A 19,074-nucleotide genomic window follows, 5' to 3' on the forward strand; every position below is an offset into this window, starting at 1 on the left:
AGCATTGTCTTCTCTTCTGTGTCTGTTGTGAGAGAGTTCACTGCAGTGTAGTGAAATCTGGTTCGCGAACTATGTTTGTGAGGTGTCTGAAAAGAAGCCTTGTTCCTCTGAGAGAGACAGCTTTAGGTTGTAGAGTGAGGCTGAGTCTGTCAGAAGAGAAACGTAAGAAACTCCCCACAGACCTGCAGATTTTGTTGGGTAACTGACTTTCCAATCGGAGAGAGAAGTCAAGAACCTCAAACAGTAAAGTCACCAGCTCCGGATTCTCTCTTAACTGGACTGCTTTAACTAGAGTTAACAAACACTCCTCCGAACAGCTGAAAAACACAAAAAATACTTGATTAAAATCCCCACATAACATAATGATCATTATACAATTGGAAAAAGAACTTAACAATACATTGCATTTTATGAGCAAATTCTAAAAGACTCATTATTAACTTAAACGTTCAAATTTATATTAAAACAAAAATGTCAAGATTTGATTGAACTGACAATGTATCTCCAGCAGCAACAACAAGAGAACAGTAATGGAGGACCGTAGCTTCTCACTCAGGGCTGTGTATATGCTAATAGAGCAGAGAGTGTCATAAATGGGTGGGACTTTAACCGTTGTCATGTGGAGAGACGGTTTATGATTTTTTGGGGATAATAAAACAACGAGTGAGCTGATTTTTACCATTATAGGCTAGTTGTTTTCACACACTGCAGCCACATAACTGTGTTCAAATACCTTATAAAAGTGATTTTTGCACTCCTAACCCTAGCCTAAATTTGTTGCCATGATTTTTTGACTAGCCTATATTATAACTGTAACATGTCTGTGCCGGATCAAAATTAAGAATTTTTATTTAACCACCATTTACAGACATAGCAAAGAGACAGAAGAGAATGAGCGAGAGCATCCATTTACCTCAGCAGCAACAAATCACGCATTCTCAACATCCGAAGCGTATTTTGATCTTTAAATAAAGCTTCACTAAACTAAAGCTACAGCCCTGTGAAATGTAGCAAGCTAAGCTATACAGCAACATGGCAAAAGTAGTTTACTACATAACCAACATCATAAGTCAAAGCTCTCTCAGTGATCAATAAAACTGTCAGTCCACCAGATAGACAGGCATAATAGTTCAGTTTAGTTGTTCATTCAACAACTGTTCCAACCCAATTTGCCAACAAAAATCTCTTTTTTAAACATCTTAACGTGCAGGACTTTTATTATGCTTTGACAGTAAATGGGATCCTGTCAACCCAGATGTCAACGTTAGTGTTCCACTGCTAGAGGCGTGGGAAAAACATTGCAAAAACAGTGCAGATCTGTATTCCAAGTGCATTCATTCTTGGCCAAACGTTTATGCTACATACCGCAGAAATGAATAAACTGTGGTTTATTCGTGTTTTGCAGACTTTTGGAGAGATTAAAAGTCATTGTTGATGTTGAGACTGTCAAACAGGGCATGTGTCAACCTTCTTCGATGAGATGGGAAAAGCTGGTATCATCCTAAAATCTGCGTCAACTGGCATATTTGAGAACCTGGCCTTAGAAGACTCGATTCACGATCACGTCGATCTGAAAAACAGAAGCATGCTGTTATTCTGGAGAAACTGTCCCGTGGTGGTCATCGGAGGGCATCAGAACCCCTGGCAGGAGCGTAACCTGCCCCTGATAAGATGCTTGGGGATCCCACTAGCGAGGCGTCGCAGTGGAGGTGGGACGGTCAATCATGATTTTGGAAACATCAACATGACCTTCTTCTCCTCCAAGAAGAAATACGACCTCAATACCTCAAAGTCGTTACCAGTGCATTAAAAGCACTGAGACCCGATCTAGATGTCGCAGCAACAGACAGATTTGATATTTGTTTAAATGGCCATTACAAAATATCAGGCACTGCTGCGAAATTCATCATCAATGTACATTAATGTGTTCTGTTGACCGTTCAATATTGTCCTCAGTCCTGAAAAATAACACTTCTGAAGTTATCAAAAGCAACGCTATCCCAAGCGTTCCTTCCCCTGTCAAGAACCTTTAGGATGTGGATCCCACTCTTGACTCTTTCACTATCATGGATGCTGTTGCTTCCCAGTACAGTAATGAAGTTGGATTTGATAGTCATCACAGTAGATCCCACTCTTGATGCTCTCATGCCTGGCATTCATAAGATGGCACGGGATCTGCAGACGTGGAAGTGGATTTATGGCAGAACTCAAAAATTCAATGTTTACAAATGGGATGGTGTGACTATTAAGCTTGATATGGACACCAAAAATGGTGCTGTAGAACAATGTGCCATGGCAATCCTGGAAGACGGTCTTCTTTCAGAGATGGTGAATCAGTTTACATCAGCTATGAATGGCAGCGGATACTGTCCGAATGAAGCCGTGGTGCTGGTGGCTTCGGTCATGAGAACCATTTCAATGACTGCGGATGTTGCCGAAATGTTTCATAGTTTGTGTGCTGGTGTGGTTTCAGTGATGTGAATAAAAATAAATTCAGAAATGAACATTATGTGATACTTGCCTTCAAAATCGTTAAAGTGGTCTCCTGCTCAGTCACAGTTTACAGAGATTTGATATGAAAAACACAGATCTGTGATGAAATACTTTGAAAATTTAAGCATTGGGCAGACATAATTCACATCTAATTCATTTAAACCATTAAATGCATCCAAATATTAATAGAGCAATAACATAGGAATAAAGATTATATTCATGATAAATTATATAAAAAAAAATTAAGATATTGTTTTGTATTTTAAAATAAATACATTGTGTTATATTATTAATACTATTATATCAATAAATATTAATATCCCACAAAATGTATATCTATCTTGATTGAATATGTCACCCCTGTAAATTTGTAGAAATAGCAAACATCTCTCTCTCTCTCTCTCTCTCTATATATATATGGGTCAAAATTATCGATTTTTCTTTTATGCAAAAAATCATTAGGATATTAAATAAAGATATGGTCCAGGCTCACATATGTAAATTATATATACATACATGAGTGTAAAAATTTATATATAAAAAAAATATATATAATAATAATATATATATATATATATATATATATATATATATATATATATATATATATATATATATATTTTTTTTTTTTTTTTTTTTTATTGAATACAAAATCTGCATACAACAAAATGGCACAAAACAATTTTTATACAACGAAAATACAGGTGTGGAGGGCACAACACAATAAAAGATAGAAAAAATAATAATAATAAATAAATAATAAAAAAAAATTTAAAAATTAAAACAGGTTATACAATTCTAACAGATTATGCATTTTTATTGCACTTCGATTTTTCATTTTTGAAAGGGTATCTGAGAAGTACTTTAATTCGTTTCTAAATATAATAAACAAAGGAGGGGATTTAAAAAAACCTACATTTATGTATAAAGAATTTGGCCAATAATAAAATACTATTGATCAAATCAAATTGCCTGCAACAATCCTTGGTTATCCCATACATTATGTTTTGTAAGGTAAAGATGAAACTATCAGCCACCACATTTTTTTCTATCAGCCAGTCCTGTAGTATTCTCCAAAAAGATATAGAAAAGTTACATGAGAAAAATATATGTTCGGTGTCTTCAGAGAGACATTTACATGAATGACAAGGCACATTTTCAAAATTAAATTTACATTTATAAACTGGTTGGAAGGATATATGGCATTTAGAATCTTAAAGTGTGGTCTAATTTGTTTCTTAAAATTTGATATGGATAACAAGATTGGATGATAACTTGTCTTAAGTATTTATTAGTACAAACTTGTTTATTTTCGAATTCAAATTTATATAAAATATGAATCGCATGGTTTTCAGCTGGTGACACGTTTCTCATGCGCAGCGCTCTTGTCGCGCTCTTCCTGACGTCACAGCACAGTTTAACACGGAGTAGTAAATAATATGGATGGCCTATTTCATGCTTTTCTTTGTCGTTTGAGAGGTTTTTTTTTAATTATTACGATAATACGATATTATATTTCACTCAAACATGCCGAAACGGCATTCAAACGCCCTCTTTTCACTTTATATGTAACTGTATAGCGTACAGACTATCCATGTATGCTTAAAGATCTGCGCTGAGACCACGGTGCGCCATCACTCATTGTCAAGTGAGCATGCGCGAAGCGAGCACGACTAACTTGAAGCGCTAACACCGACTACACGGCATCGCAACGAGGAGGTTATAGCCATATAGACAAATGGGAAAGAAACAAAAAAATAAGGGAGATGACGGGTAAGTTGGGACACGGGTGAATGCGCAACTAGGACTCGGTTAACAACATAACGAACGTGCTGTTTATAATCTTTTGAGGAGACTCACTGTTAGCCACCTGGCTAGCTTGCAATGGACAGGGGCGCTGGACTTGGGGTAAAACCAGTACTGATTACCAGGGCCCCAAAGGAAGAGAGGGCCCTTGAAAAGTCTGGAATATATATTTTCAAGGGGAGGGGGACCCATTAGGACTGCCTATGCATAGGGCCCGGGATCTTGTGCAGCGCCCCTGGCAATGGACATGAGTTCATGTGCCGCTGTAACTAGGCCTGTGTTTCTCAGTGCATTACTGATCATTTAACCAGAGCAATATCATCAGGTGGTCACTGACATGAAAATATAACTGTTACACGTCTAGACACCAACTGACTGAGCGTTGCTTATTTGTCACGTTGGTGGCTTTAAAATGATAAAACAGCAGGTCTTGTTAGCCTCATTGTGTCTAGATCCAGCAGCTGTTAGTGTTAGATTAGTTGTACTTCACATCTGCTCTGATATCAGACGCTGTCCGAGTACAGAACACCCTGGTTTTCAAGGGCAGTGGCTTCTGTGTATTACCCGCTGTATCTGATTTCTCGCCTGGCAGTGCAACCTCATCCGTTTCCATTGTGCTGCTCGGCGCTTTGTCTTCTGTGAGAGGCTCTTCAGTGGGATGCCAGCGACCTTTGGTCATGTAGAAACAGCGAGAGCCAGAAATCTCGGAGTGTGAAAATGTTCAAAATCTTCCAGGACTGTAGTTACCAGCTGAGTTGCGCAGAGTGAACTGTCCCATGAGATCAAGGGATGTAATTGTTAAATGTTAAATTGGACCGTGCCTGTCAAATTTAGACGATATTGAGGGCTTCTGATTATTAATAATTCAATCCAGATTAGGGTTGCAGAAAGGTTGAACATTTCCAGTAAATTTTTTAAACGGTTCAGAAATGTTGGAAGATTTCCAGAATTTTTGGTAATCTAACATGGATTTTTGGGAAGTTTCTGGAAAGTTTCCACCTCTTTGCAACCCTAATCCAGGCTGTATTTATAATTTTCAGTTTTACTGTTTGTGTGTGTGTGTGTGTGTGTGTGTGTTTTGTCAGGGTTGTTGGAATTTCTCAAATTTACTTGTCTGTGACATACTATTTGTAAATTGATAGTATATTTGGCTGGAATTAGGGAAGTTGTTAACGTTTCATTGACAGAAGTAATGGGTTTCTCTCTTCTTGTATATATTCACATACACACACATATATACACTCACCTAAAGGATTATTAGTGACATGGTGCATTATCCTGCTGGAAGTAGCCATCAGAGGATGGGTACATGGTAGTCAGAAAGGGATGGACATGGTCAGAAACAATGCTCAGGTAGGCCGTGGCATTTAAACGATGCCCAATTGGCACTAAGGGGCCTAAAGTGTGCCAAGAAAACATCGCCAACACCATTACACCACCACCAGCAGCCTGCACAGTGGTAACAAGGCATGATGGATCCATGTTCTCATTCGGTTTATGCCAAACTCTGACTCTACCATCTGAAAGTCTCAACAGAAATCGAGACTCATCAGACCAGGCAACATTTTTCCAGTCTTCCAACTGTCCAATTTTGGTGAGCTCATGCAAATTTAGCCTCTTTTTCCTATTTGTAGTGGAGATGAGTGGTACCCGGTGGGGTCTTCTGTTGTAGCCCATCCGCCTCAAGGTTGTGTGTGTTGTGGCTTCACAAATGCTTTGCTGCATACCTCGGTTGTAACGAGTGGTTATTTCAGTCAAAGTTGCTCTTCTATCAGCTTGAATCAGTCGGCCCATTCTCCTCTGACCTCTAGCATCAACAAGGCATTTTCGCCCACAGGACTGCCGCATACTGGATGTTTTTCCCTTTTCACACCGTTCTTTGTAAACCCTAGAAATGGTTGTGCGGGAAACTCCCAGTAACTGCAGATTGTGAAATACTCAGACTGGCCCGTATGGCACCAACAACCATGCCACGCTCAAAATTGCTTAAATTACCTTTCTTTCCTATTCTGACATTCAGTTTGGAGTTCAGGAGATTCTCTTGACCAGGACCACACCCCTAAATGCATTGAAGCAACTGATTGGTTCATTAGATAATTGCATTAATGAGAAATTGAACAGGTGTTCCTAATAATCCTTTAGGTGAGTGTACATTATATATAATGTGTATTATATATGTATTTGTGTGTATGTACATATATATTATCCATATTTAATACTTTTTTTTTTTTTGGCAAGAGTAAAACTTGGCACAGTGATTTTGGCGAATTATTTTTTCCTTGTTTTTGATCTGGTTCAGATGGGATTAAGTTATTCAATTCCTAATTATAATTCTTCTATAAAATCTGTACCTTGAAAGTGATTGATTGTCTTTTTTTATGTTCCATGGTTTAGTTAAAAAGATTTTCTTCTGCAAGCCTTGATTTGTTTTTAGTTTATGAGGTTGACTTTAATACGTAGATTTGAGGTTTTGCTGTAATACGGTCCAATGTGGGACAGCAGCAGTTTTACCTGGTTTGACCTGTTTCCTTTCGCTTGAATGGCTAAATTTGTCTGGGTCTGATGCTGAGCAGATTCTTGGTCTTTTGGCCCTGTGGGAGGAGGTTAAGTTGATTACCATCCTAATGTGAGCGTTAACCTGTGCTAACCCTTAAGTGCTGGTTTGCTATGTCATTTCCTGTTCCAGTAATCTCAAAAGATGTCATGCGATCCAGCCATTAATTATCGAGAGCAGCATCGAAACAAGATTACTCGTTACTTAAATACCATTGCTGCTCTTTGGAAAAAGGCTTTGCATTGCGTCAAAGACCTGTGGTCTGCTAAAACATATTTCAACTTTTATCGAACATTCCTCCATCTCTTCTCCATTCATTCAAGTCATTTGTCCATCTTTGCATTAACTAATGTTTCATCACCTGGTCTGTGTTTGCTGATTGCAGCAGGTTTATGTGCGTCAGGGTCAGGGATGACTGTATATTTCCCTTTCTGATGCAACAAGCATGCAAGGAGGGCTTTAGGCTCCACTATATAAGCAGCACTAGTTCACTTCCTCATCATTGCTGTGTTTGACTTGATTGGTAAGGTATTTTAGTTTAGGTGTTTATATTGTTTTGTGTATTTATTGTTGCAAATATTGCTATGTGCTTTCATTGGTTATCTAGAATGTGGTGTTCAGGGGTGTAATATAAATCTGTGCTGTTGGTGTAATGCTGTTTTTTTTCTAGTTTGTAATAAAAATGTATTATCTTACACTACTAGTGTGTAATGGCAGTGCTTTTATAGTCAGTGATGGACATCCTGTTGTTGTTTCTAAATCTCTGGTAACAGGTGAGTGTTTTACTGGCCAGTTGGTTAGTTAATCATTTAATGTACACCATTGAACCATGTGAAATCGCATGAAAAGAATGTCTTTATTGTATTCAAATATTTCTTGTTCAAACAGGACGTTTGGGCAGGGGGTTGGCATCTGATTTGAGAAAAAGTTGTGATGCAGGATAGGGCTGTCACTTTTGTGAAAAAATCATTTTCGAGTTTTTTCGGGGTCCAGAGGGGAGCGTTTTTTATTCACTATATGTCCAGCTGTTGAGAAGACATCCTCCGACCGCACTGATGTCCCAGGGACACTCAGGTACAGCTGCGCAAGGTGGGGGTAATACTGCCAATTTTCAATCACAAAAGCCGGTCGCTGTCAGCTTGCAATGGTCCTTTTCATAACTCATAACTCGTCTACTGCGCCGCGAGACCTCCACACTAAAAGTGACAGGCCTAATGCAGGATGTGTTCTCGTTGTAATGCATTGTCCTGGAAGAGGCAAACTGTAATTTTGACATTTGTAATTAGTATTTAGTCAACTTTTGGAAATACATAGCATTTATGTGACCTTAAATCTAAGAGACAAGGAAAAAAGTGTTTTAAGTTTCTCATTCACATGCTGTAAAAAACACTTATGAGTATAGCTCAATATAGTGATTGCAATATGGCAAATATATTTGTAAAAATGTTCAGTAGTGAAAAATGTAATGTATTTTTTTTCTGCTTTTCATAGTGCCAAAGACGACGGAGTTGACATCGACGCGCTTGCAGCTGAAATTGAAGGTGCGGGAGCAGTCAAGGAGCAGAGCAAATCAAAGAGCAAGAAAAAGAAAGGAAAGAAAGATGACTTTGAGTAGGTCTTCACCTCTTTCCTCCAACATGGACACAGTTAATAAGCTTTCAGAGTTTTTATTTTGTTATACAGTGCTGCTCAAAAGTTTGGGGTCGGTAAGATTTGTGAATTTTTTTTGAAAGAAGTCTCTTATGCTCCTCAAAGCTGGAATTATTTGATCAAAAGTGCAGGAAAACCAGTAATGTTGTTACTACTCAAACTATTTTTTAATATACTTTAATATATTTTCAGATGTATTTTTATCTCTGTGATCCAAATCTGAATTTTTAGCATCATTACTCCAGTCTCCAGTGTCACATGATCCTGCAAGAAACATTTAAAAATGCTGAATTGTTACTCTAGACACATTTCTTTATTATTATGTATTATGGTTGTTGTTGTTATTTTTATTTATTATTATCCATGTTTTAAGCAGTTGTGCTGCTTTAGGCTATATTTTTGCGGAAACTATATTTTTCGCAGGATTCTTTTATGAATAAAATGCATGAATTTTTTTGCAACATTATAAATGTGTTCAATGTCACTTTTAAATAGTTGAATTAGTACTGTCAATCAATTAGTCATAATCACATCTTAAATAAAAGTTTTTGTTTACATGATTATATATGGGTGTACTGTCTATATTTAATGTGTGTATGTAAATACACACACATACATGTGTATATATAAACAAAGACTTTTATTTTGGATATGATTAAATGTGAATAATCATTTGACAGCACCAAGTTTAATACATCCTTGCATCATTAAACTATTAATTAATTGAATTAATGATGAACTCTTTTATTTGCAGTGAGGATGACATCCAGAAAGAATTGGAGGCACTGTCATTAGAAAACCGAGGAAAATCTAAAGAAGCGGAAAAGGTATTCTTCTTTAACACAGACTGATAATCAGATTCAGCATGCGTTGTCTTTTGTTTTGCTCTCTCTTTTGATAGTGCCAATTTATACAAACTGAGTCATGTGTCATTGACAGCAATTTCTCCATGTGTTTTCTGTTTTAGAAATCTGATTCATTAGTGGACGCTGAACCTGAGCCCGCTCTGAGTAAAGCGGACAAGAAGAAGGCCAAGAAGGGTAAAAAGGCAAATTTGGAGGATGAGGAAGGTGATGAAGATCAGGGTCAGAACAACATGGAAAACGAGCGCAGCACGAAAGACACCGAGACGGTGGCAGCTCCCACTCCTGCTGGTGCTGCTTCAGACTCTGAGGATGAGGGCTCACGGTCACGCCAGAAACCTAAGGCTAAAAAGAAAGGTGGCCGGAAGGGTGCGTCTGACTCGGAGGACGATGAAGATAAAGGTGCGGAGAAGGGTGAAGGAGCGGGTGACAACGATGAATCAGATGATGATTCTCAAGCGACACTCAAGAAGAAGAAAAGCAAAGCCAAACCAGACAGTGAGGAAGATGAAGGACAAGAAGAATCGGCCTTCAAGGTGAAGACAGCTGCGCAGAAGAAAGCAGAGAAAAAAGAGAGGGAGAGGAAGAAGAAAGAGGAGGAGAAGGCCAAGCAGAGAGCTAAGAAAGAGAAAGAAGAGGAGGCCTTAAAGAAGGAGACGGGGAAACCTGCTAGCACACCTTCAACCGAGAGCAAGAAAACAGAGGCAGAGGCTTCAGTGGAGCAGGATGGAGCTGATGTCCAGGGAGAAGGTCAGATTGGCCATAGTAAATTGTGTTGATGTATGCGTATATGTACACTATCAGTTAAAAGTTTGGAATTTACAAAAAATATATATTATTATTATTATTATACAAGAATGCATTAAAACAACCAAACTGACAGCAACAACATTTTATAACAAAAGTGTGACTAGAGAGGTGGGGCCAAGAGCCGTGGGAACCGGTCTGGAGTCCCGCGGAGGAGCTCCGGAAGGATAAAGGGATGAGTAACGACAGTGAAGGACGAGAGAGGACACGGCCTGGATTTATTTATTTTGTGTTTTGGTTCTGTTTGTGCGTGACAGTCATCCGCGAGGGGAACATTTAAATAAATACTTAATAACAAAATAAACACAAAACAGTGCGACAGCCCCTCACGGATGACTGTTGCGCACAAACAACCAAAACACAAAATAAAATCCAGGCCGTGTCCTCTCTCGTCCTTCACTGTCATTACTCATCCTTTAATCCACTCTAATAGTTGCAAGTCGTAATAAAAACAAAATAAAATGTCAAACACACTCTATAAGAAACTATAAGTCTATTCAAGCAGCATGATTGTGAATATTCAATACATCAGAAAATCCTACGCTTATTCTGTCCTCTGATTTTCTACAGAGGAGGCTGAGGGTGACAAAAAGAAAAAGGACAAGAAAAAGAAGAAAGGTGAGAAGGAGGAGAAAGAGAAGGACAAGAAAAAGGGTCCCAGCAAAGCAGCAGTGATCGCAATGAAAGAGGCCCTGGCCAGAATGAAGGAGGAGGAGGAACGAATCAAAAGAGAAGAGGAGGAGAGACAGCGACGGCTGGAGGAGCTGGAGGCTCAAAGACTGGAGCAGGTCCGTGAAAGACTCAGTCATTCAAGCTTATGTTGTCAAACTCATTATGGTTCCTTCATCTCTGAAACCTTCATCCACAGGAGCGTCTAGAAGCTGAGAGGAAAGAGAAGAAGAAACAAAAGGATAAGGAGAGAAAAGAAAGGTTAAAGAAGGAGGGAAAGCTCCTTACCAAGGCCCAGAAAGAGGCTCGAGCCAGAGCAGAAGCCACGCTGCGAGCGCTGCAGGCTCAGGGTGAGAACATGACTGCCAGCAGCTTTGATGAAAGGTGAAATGGTACATACTTTTGGAGCTGATGGTTTCATTGGCTTTCTCTCAGGTGTTGAAGTGCCATCCAAAGATGCAATGCCAAAGAAGAAGCCTGTTTACTCTGATAAGAGAAAAAAGAAGCCAACAGCACAAACTCCTGAAGGTTAGATCCCGACTAATCCCATACCCGTTTCTTTCTCTGTGTAGTAGTCAGGGATGGTTAAAGACATCCTAACACTTTCATTGCTTGTATTAGAAACTTCAGAAGTGGCATTACCCACATTAGAGACACCTCAGCCAATCACAACAGAGATGGAAGTGGACAAACCTGAAGCAGAGCCAGGTAGTTACTTTAATTTCTCAAATTTAGGCTTCTTTGAAATGCATTTGTTTTTGTTTTTTTGTGGATTTTATCGTAATTTAAAATGAGCCATTAAGAAACTTTAGCCACTATTTTGTCGTATGCAATTTCTGCATAACAAAAATTAGTATGTGTAAATGCATATTAAAATGTAAAAAGTCTTTCTTATTTTTCTACTTATATAGGTTAATTTACTGTACAGTACAATAGCAATATTTCTGTCAAAATTTCTAGATAGCAGACTTTTATTTTGGCAGTCTGTTGTAAAAACCTTTGAGCTTTTGACATGCTGATATGTGGTTTAATTACTAATGTCAATTTGAATTTGATTCATTGTAATCTAAGCTCTACTTTTGATTTATTATTCCAAAAATTAACCTATTCTTTGACATCGCACTCAATACACTAAATTCCATTTTAGTTCCTGAATTCCACAACTCTGGCCATGTTTTCTGCATCAACTAAAAAATAGGGCCCTACAGATTGTATGGCTTATAGTAAAAAAGAAAAGACAAAAAGTGATAATACTTGTAAAGCTAATCATGGACAAGGATTTTTCAGTTCATGATTTGTGGCTGTAAACAAGTATAATAGCTTACTCTGTAAATTCTAATATTTTCATTGCAACAGCTAAGGAGCCAAAAGCGGAGGCTGCTGATCTTGACGATTGGGAGGCTATGGCCAGCGATGAGGAGAAAGGTGGGTGTTAAGATGCTTTCCCACAAATACATTTGGTGGTGGTTTGTTGTGAGTGCTGATTAATTTGACATTTGTGCGTTCACAGAGATGAAGAAGGTTCACATCGAGGTGAAGGAAACTACTCCGGCAACACAAAAACCCGCTGAAGACCAAGAGAACGGCAGTGAGGAAGAAGAGGAGGATGATGAAGAGGAGGATGAAGATGAAGAGGAGGAGGAGGAGGGAGAGGAGGAGAGTGAGGATGAGGAGGACCACAAAGACAGCAGCAACAAGATGACCACAAACAAAGCAAGAAAAGAGCCGAGCTCCGAGTCGAGCAGCGAGAGCGATTCAGACGATGACCGAACCAAAGAGGAGAGACTTTATGACAAGGCCAAGAGACGCATAGAGGTACTCATACAGTCTTTTGCACTATACGAAGTGGATGCATTTCCACACATTTTAATAAACAAAGTGGAATCAACTGTGATTTTCTTTGTGTTCAGAAACGAAGACAGGAAAATCTGAAGAACATTAATTTTGACAAGCTTCGAGCTCCTGTGGTTTGTGTGCTGGGTCATGTGGACACAGGGAAGACCAAAATCCTGGATAAGGTGCGTTTCAAAGTGCCTGATGAGGACTTAAAAGACTTGTGTGGTTGTTGTGTGTTTAATATTGTTTTCTTCTTCTGTTTGTCAGCTGAGACACACACATGTTCAGGATGGTGAGGCTGGTGGTATCACACAGCAGATCGGAGCCACTAATGTGCCGCTGGAAACCATATTAGAACAAGCCAAGATGGTGAAAAATGTATGTAATTCTTTCTTTCTGTAATGCACATTTTCTCATTCTGTTTTTCCATGGGACTTTTTAAGGTTATTAAGGCATGTGTTTGTGTATTTGCATCAGTTTGACAAGGAGAACGTGAAGGTTCCTGGCATGCTTATTATCGACACACCTGGACACGAGTCCTTCAGGTACACACTGTGCTATTTATTTTTGTGTGCTGAATAAAAAATAATAGATTTGATACGCTGCAGTTTAAGTTTTGGGCGAATTTTTCTTCTTTAACGAAGGAAAAAAAATACTTTTATTCAACAAGAACACATTAAATAGACATTGTGACAATGCCACAAAAGATTTCTATTTCACAATTAATGCTTTTGAAATTTTTCAAAGAATCCTTAAACATTGTATCACAGTTTCTACAAAAATACTATGTTTGATCTATTGATAATAGTTAAAAAATAATTGAAAAGATGTTTTAAATTGTAACATTTCAGAATATTACTGTATTTTTGATCAAATAAATGCAGCCTTGGGAAGCTTAAGAGAATTCTTGAAAAAATCTTACCAGTTCTAAAAATTTGTTATTAATGGTTTGCTTTTATATGAAAATGGATATTAAATGTTAACTTGCTGTTAATAAGTTTATCAAATGTGTAGATGCTGTAGAAAACCCATATGAGTCAAGCACTAAACCATGGCTTTTTAAACAGTTTTAATAGTGTTTGTATGTTTAATGGCACTCTTCTCTTCAGTAATCTGAGGAACAGGGGTAGTTCTCTGTGTGACATCGCCATCCTGGTGGTGGATATCATGCACGGTTTAGAGCCACAGACGATTGAATCAATCAACCTGCTGAAGGAGAAGAAATGCCCCTTCATAGTAGCACTTAACAAGGTACCAGATGCTGACTACCGAATGTTCATTCTGATGACTGCAGCAAGTATTTAAATACTAATGTGTTTTTTTCCTCAGATTGACCGTCTGTATGACTGGAAGAAGAGTCCAGACACAGACGTGGTGGCCACACTGAAGAAGCAGAAGAAAAACACCAAGGATGAGTTTGATGAGAGGGCTAAAGCTGTCATCGTGGAGTTTGCTCAGCAGGTCTGTTGTCATCGTCTTGTACAGTACAGTCTTATTTACTGTTGAGTTTTACATACATGTGATGTCTCATTCAACCTTCAGGGACTTAACGCTGCCCTGTTCTACGAGAACAAAGACCCTCGTACATTTGTGTCCCTGGTTCCCACCTCGGCCCACTCGGGTGATGGGATGGGGAACCTCATCGCCCTGCTGGTTGAGCTCACTCAGACCATGCTGGCCCGTCGACTGGCTCATTGTGATGAACTTCGAGCACAGGTCATGGAGGTAAGAGAACAAGCTAACAAATCGTGACAGTCTGATTTGGTGTGTGTTTTTTTTCCCAACTGTAATATAACCTCTGCTGTCCTTCTGCTATATCTTAGGTAAAAGCTTTACCTGGCATGGGTACGACGATAGACGTCATCCTAATCAACGGTTGTCTACGGGAGGGCGAGACCATTATCGTCCCTGGTGTGGACGGACCAATCGTTACTCAGATCAGGGGGTTGCTCCTCCCTCCACCCCTGAAAGAGCTCCGAGTGAAGGTCTCATGCACGGTTATATGTTTTTGTGGTACGATAAAACACTTGAGCTTGTTTGTAACTCTCAACTTCAATGTTTTTTTCTATCTGGGAACAGAATCCGTATGAGAAGCATAAAGAAGTATCTACGGCTCAGGGAGTCAAGATCCTGGGAAAAGATCTGGAGAAGACGCTGGCAGGTCTGCCTCTCCTCGTTGCTCATAAAGAGGATGAAATTCCTGTGCTGAGGGTAAATGTGCCACTTTACAAACCAAACAGTCATGTCCCTCTCTCTCTTGTCCTTCTGTCCTTTTCTCATTCTTACATTAATCAGTCAAAAGTCTGAATTAACACTTAATCTTATTGCTTCATTGGTGACCTTTCCTGCATCCTGATGTTGGTTGTTTCTAGGACGAGTTGATCCGGGAGCTGAAACAGACTCTGAATTCCATAAAGCTGGAGGAGAAGGGTGTGTATGTGCAGGCCTCCACACTCGGCTCTCTGGAAGCGCTGCTTGAGTTCTTGCGTACATCTAAAGTGCCTGTAAGCTTTCAAACACTCACACATACTCTCACAAAGCCCATTGCTTTTGCATTGCATTTTATTGGAGAAAAGCTTTATCAGCCACTATTTTTAAGTTTATAAAAATTGGCTAACTGAGATTTTTTGAGGACTTTTATTTTGACAGAACTGAAAAGCGCATGGACCTCCCATTCTCCATCTTCAATAGTTCACTCATTAGTCTTAGTTTAACAGTTCTATTTAATACATTATTACAGTGCTTATATCATTTGTATAGTTTTTGTTTTTTATTAAAGAAGTTTGTCCAGTTCAAATAGTTTTTTAACAATTCTTTTTCAAATTATTTTTTTTTATTTAGTAAATATTATGTAAAACATTTATTTTCAACTACTGTTATGCATTTCAGCCATAAAAAAAAATCTATATCGTTCAACTACTTCTGAAGAAATTACATTTATGAGATACCATAAATTGACAGCATCTCTGTGCGATGCACAAATAGCTTTCCTAAGTTTAATGGTAGTATCTTGCACAAATATTGGTCAGCTTGTACTTATTGTTATTTATATTTTGAATAATTAAATGAAATGCAAATATATTTCTAATCAGCTGTAGTGTTAAGGTCTTTTTATCTCTGTGTTTCAGTATGCTGGCATCAACATCGGTCCTGTCCACAAGAAGGACGTCATGAAAGCTTCCACTATGTTGGAGCATGATCCACAGTATGTATTCTGATCCACACATTATAGGCCTATATCTCCTCTTGTCAGATTGTTATCCTAATCATTCGCTCTCTCTCATCCTAAAGGTATGCAGTGATCCTGGCTTTTGATGTGAAAATAGAGCGAGATTCTCAGGATCTGGCTGACAGCCTCGGTGTGCGTATTTTCAGTGCTGAGATCATCTACCATCTGTTTGATGCCTTCACCAAATACAGAGAAGACTACAAGAAACAGAAACAGGATGAGTTCAAGTGCGTTATCTACTGTCCTCATCAGACATACACTACTGTTCAAAATTTGAAACTAGAGATACACTGATTGATTGGCCAGGGCTCTGAATCGGCTGATTTTCCTCATGATTGGATCGGTGACCGGCCGATCAGTCTCACTTTATGATTTCGAGCTGATCTGTTTTGCTACCAGCGGCACAAGCAATAACGTCAAGTCAGCCGTGCATTCTCGGTCTCCGACTACCCCTTCTCTCTCACACACAAGTCTCATTCGCTCCTGTTAAGTAGTGCTTTTATTGTGCATTATTTTAGTCATTTACGCAGGTTTCCTATTTACACCAAAGGCACCATCACTAATCTAATTTCTGTAGTATTTCCTACCTGAATAAGAATTTGCGGTAATTTTAAGTGAAAGTGAATGGCTCAATAGCACGGTATGCGGTTATCAGCATATATATATATATATATATATATATATATATATATTTATATATATATATATATATATATATATATATATATATATATATATATATATATAGACACGCACACACCATCTGTGTAGTCCGCCATTGTTGTTTGTTTGCGCTTGCCTATAAAATCGTAACATACTGTACATGTCTAAATACTTAACATGTACTACGCACCCACATGACGTGGTGCACTTTGAAACCTGTTTTCAAAAATGTGTTTTCAGTCCCTAAAACGCCATTGTTGTGTAAACAAATAGACAAAACGCAGAAGAAGTTTCCAGTCTTTGGCTGAAAATGTTGTCTGGTAAATGGGCCCCTAAAAAAATCTGAAAAACCAACCCCAAAATTTTGAATGGTAGTGTAGAATTCATCATAAACTAACCTGAGCCAAAACATTTTGCGCTATTGGGTCATTTTACATCACGAACAAGACTAAATTCTGTAAGGCTGTGGTTACAGTGGTTTCTTTGAAAAACATTAATGATTGCAGTCTGAGTAGTAGTCTGAAAGTGTCTCTCTTTTTCAGACACATAGCTGTGTTCCCCTGTAAGCTGCGTATATTGCCCCAGTTCATTTTCAACTCCAGAGATCCCATAGTCATGGGTGTCACTGTGGACGCTGGAGTACTGAGGACAGGCACTCCTGTGTGTGTGCCCAGCAAAGGGGTGAGACGTGTAGAGAACACACACTTTCAGCAGAACAACTCTGCCTCTACTGACAGTCTTTACATTTTAACCGTTCAAGGGGGAAAAACTTGAATGGTTTGCATTAATATGTTCCACCTTTTCTCTCTCTTTCTCTTAGTTTGTGGATATTGGCATTGTGACCGGTATTGAAATAAATCACAAGTCTGTAGATAGCGCTAAGAAAGGACAGGAGATCTGTGTGAAAATAGAGCCAATTCCTGGAGATTCGCCCAAGATGTACGGCAGACACTTTGAAGCTGTAGACATCATTGTTAGCAAGGTATGCTCTCTCCCTGCATCCTAAAATAAAGCCACTGGAGCTCATAGGATGATGCTTAGTTTTTAGTTTTTGTTGAAATTTGTTGTGGAAAACAACCCTAATACAGATTTTAAAGCATATTTAAATGGCATTTAAATATCTTCCTTTATCTCTTGTAGATCACCCGTCAGTCAATTGATGCTCTGAAGAACTGGTTCAGAGACGAGATGCAGAAATCAGACTGGCAATTAATCATGGAACTGAAGAAGACCTTTGAAATCATCTGAACACAGCAGTGACTGACATAGATCTCAAATGCCCCCCATGTCCACATACAAACGCTATACGTTGTACACTTCTAAAGGTCACGTGTGATTCTGGAGTCATCAGTGTTGCTCATACATTTAAGGACATTTGTACACAAACACAGCCTTGCACAGTCCCGTATCCAGGACTCGTTTCTCGAGGGCATGGGAGAAAACTCACAACACTCCTCTTTTCCTCTCCAGCTGTTTTTGGGTGGTGGGGAGTGTTGGAGACAAAAAAAAAGAAAAGTGCGGGGAAAAAAAGCAAGGAAAAAAGGTGTTTCTGTGAGAAACTGCAACTATTACCACTGTTTTAAACAGTGACAAATGTTAGAAAATGTTAGACAACCTTTAGTTATTCCAAACGTGCCTGTTCTCTCTGATCAATCAAGTTTATTTTTCTTTTATCTCATGGTTTTCTCCTCAAAGTTCACTGTATGGTTGGATTAAACTTGAGCTGCCCATTTAGGCCTGAGGTCTGACCTTAAGATTTTCATCAAAAGTTATACCGTGAAGTCAGTCGTGAATGACTGTTGGAGATTTCGCCAGGCTTTTAGATACCAAAAAAACATTTACCTTCTCAGTATTTTCATTTGCCCTGCTTTTTTCTTTCCTTTCTGGAGTGCAGTTCTTAAATTGTCTTTTTTAAAAGTATCATCCCAGCCAGAAACGGTCTCTCTGCTCCTCTCCCTCTCTTCCCTTCCTCATTTTGTTTATGAGATATTAAAGAAATTGAAACGTGAAAATCCACAATAAAGAGATGGCCTATTTATAGATGTTGTTCTTTCTTACGTTTTGGTTTTGATGATAAATACACGGGTTAATATTACAAAAGAAGAAAGAGGCTAGGCATTATATTTTGTTTAAAGAAAAGGAGACCATTTTTGAGGACCATAAATATTGGTGACATTATTTTTGTTCAAGTGTCAATAGCCAGTTTTAATGTGGGAAAACTCATCCTCATTACTGTGATGTGAAAAAAAAAGAGAGTAAAATGACAAATTAAATATACAGTTGTGGCCAAAGGTTTTGAGAATTACATAAATATTAGTTTTCAAAAAGTTTGCTGCTAAACTGCTTTTAGATCTTTGTTTCAGTTGTTTCTGTGATGTACTGAAATATAATTACAAGCACTTCATACGTTTCAAAGGCTTTTATCGACAATTACATGACATTTATGCAAAGAGTCAGTATTTGCAGTGTTGGCCCTTCTTTTTCAGGACCTGCAATTCGACTGG

The 19,074-nt window shown here is 38.5% G+C and overlaps 1 protein-coding gene and 1 pseudogene across 1 annotated transcript; both read left to right on the top strand.

Moving 5' to 3' along the window:
- Positions 1–1,284: 1,284 nt before the first annotated feature.
- Positions 1,285–2,496, top strand: LOC132143153 (lipoyltransferase 1, mitochondrial-like; annotated as a pseudogene).
- Positions 2,497–4,117: 1,621 nt separating this feature from the next.
- Positions 4,118–18,085, top strand: eif5b (eukaryotic translation initiation factor 5B). Its single transcript, XM_059554535.1, has 24 exons — positions 4,118–4,266; positions 8,345–8,464; positions 9,258–9,330; positions 9,471–10,116; positions 10,744–10,961; positions 11,042–11,192; positions 11,278–11,370; positions 11,464–11,550; positions 12,199–12,267; positions 12,353–12,657; positions 12,753–12,860; positions 12,946–13,056; positions 13,156–13,223; positions 13,788–13,929; positions 14,008–14,139; positions 14,221–14,403; positions 14,502–14,663; positions 14,758–14,889; positions 15,051–15,182; positions 15,807–15,883; positions 15,970–16,134; positions 17,113–17,251; positions 17,391–17,552; positions 17,711–18,085. The coding sequence occupies exons 1-24, from the start codon at positions 4,232–4,234 to the stop codon at positions 17,816–17,818; spliced, it is 3,618 nt and encodes a 1,205-aa protein (XP_059410518.1). The 5' UTR covers positions 4,118–4,231; the 3' UTR covers positions 17,819–18,085.
- Positions 18,086–19,074: the final 989 nt, after the last annotated feature.

This window comes from Carassius carassius, chromosome 7 (genome assembly GCF_963082965.1).
Source record: "Carassius carassius chromosome 7, fCarCar2.1, whole genome shotgun sequence".
Lineage (NCBI taxonomy): Eukaryota > Metazoa > Chordata > Actinopteri > Cypriniformes > Cyprinidae > Carassius > Carassius carassius.

Coding starts and splice junctions, on each gene's coding strand:
- eif5b (XM_059554535.1), top strand. CDS start 4,232: ATGGGAAAGAAACAAAAAAATAAGGGAGATGACGG. Junction 12,658..12,752: donor AGGCCAAGAGACGCATAGAG/GTACTCATACAG, acceptor CTTTGTGTTCAG/AAACGAAGACAGGAAAATCT. Junction 14,404..14,501: donor TTCGAGCACAGGTCATGGAG/GTAAGAGAACAA, acceptor GCTATATCTTAG/GTAAAAGCTTTACCTGGCAT.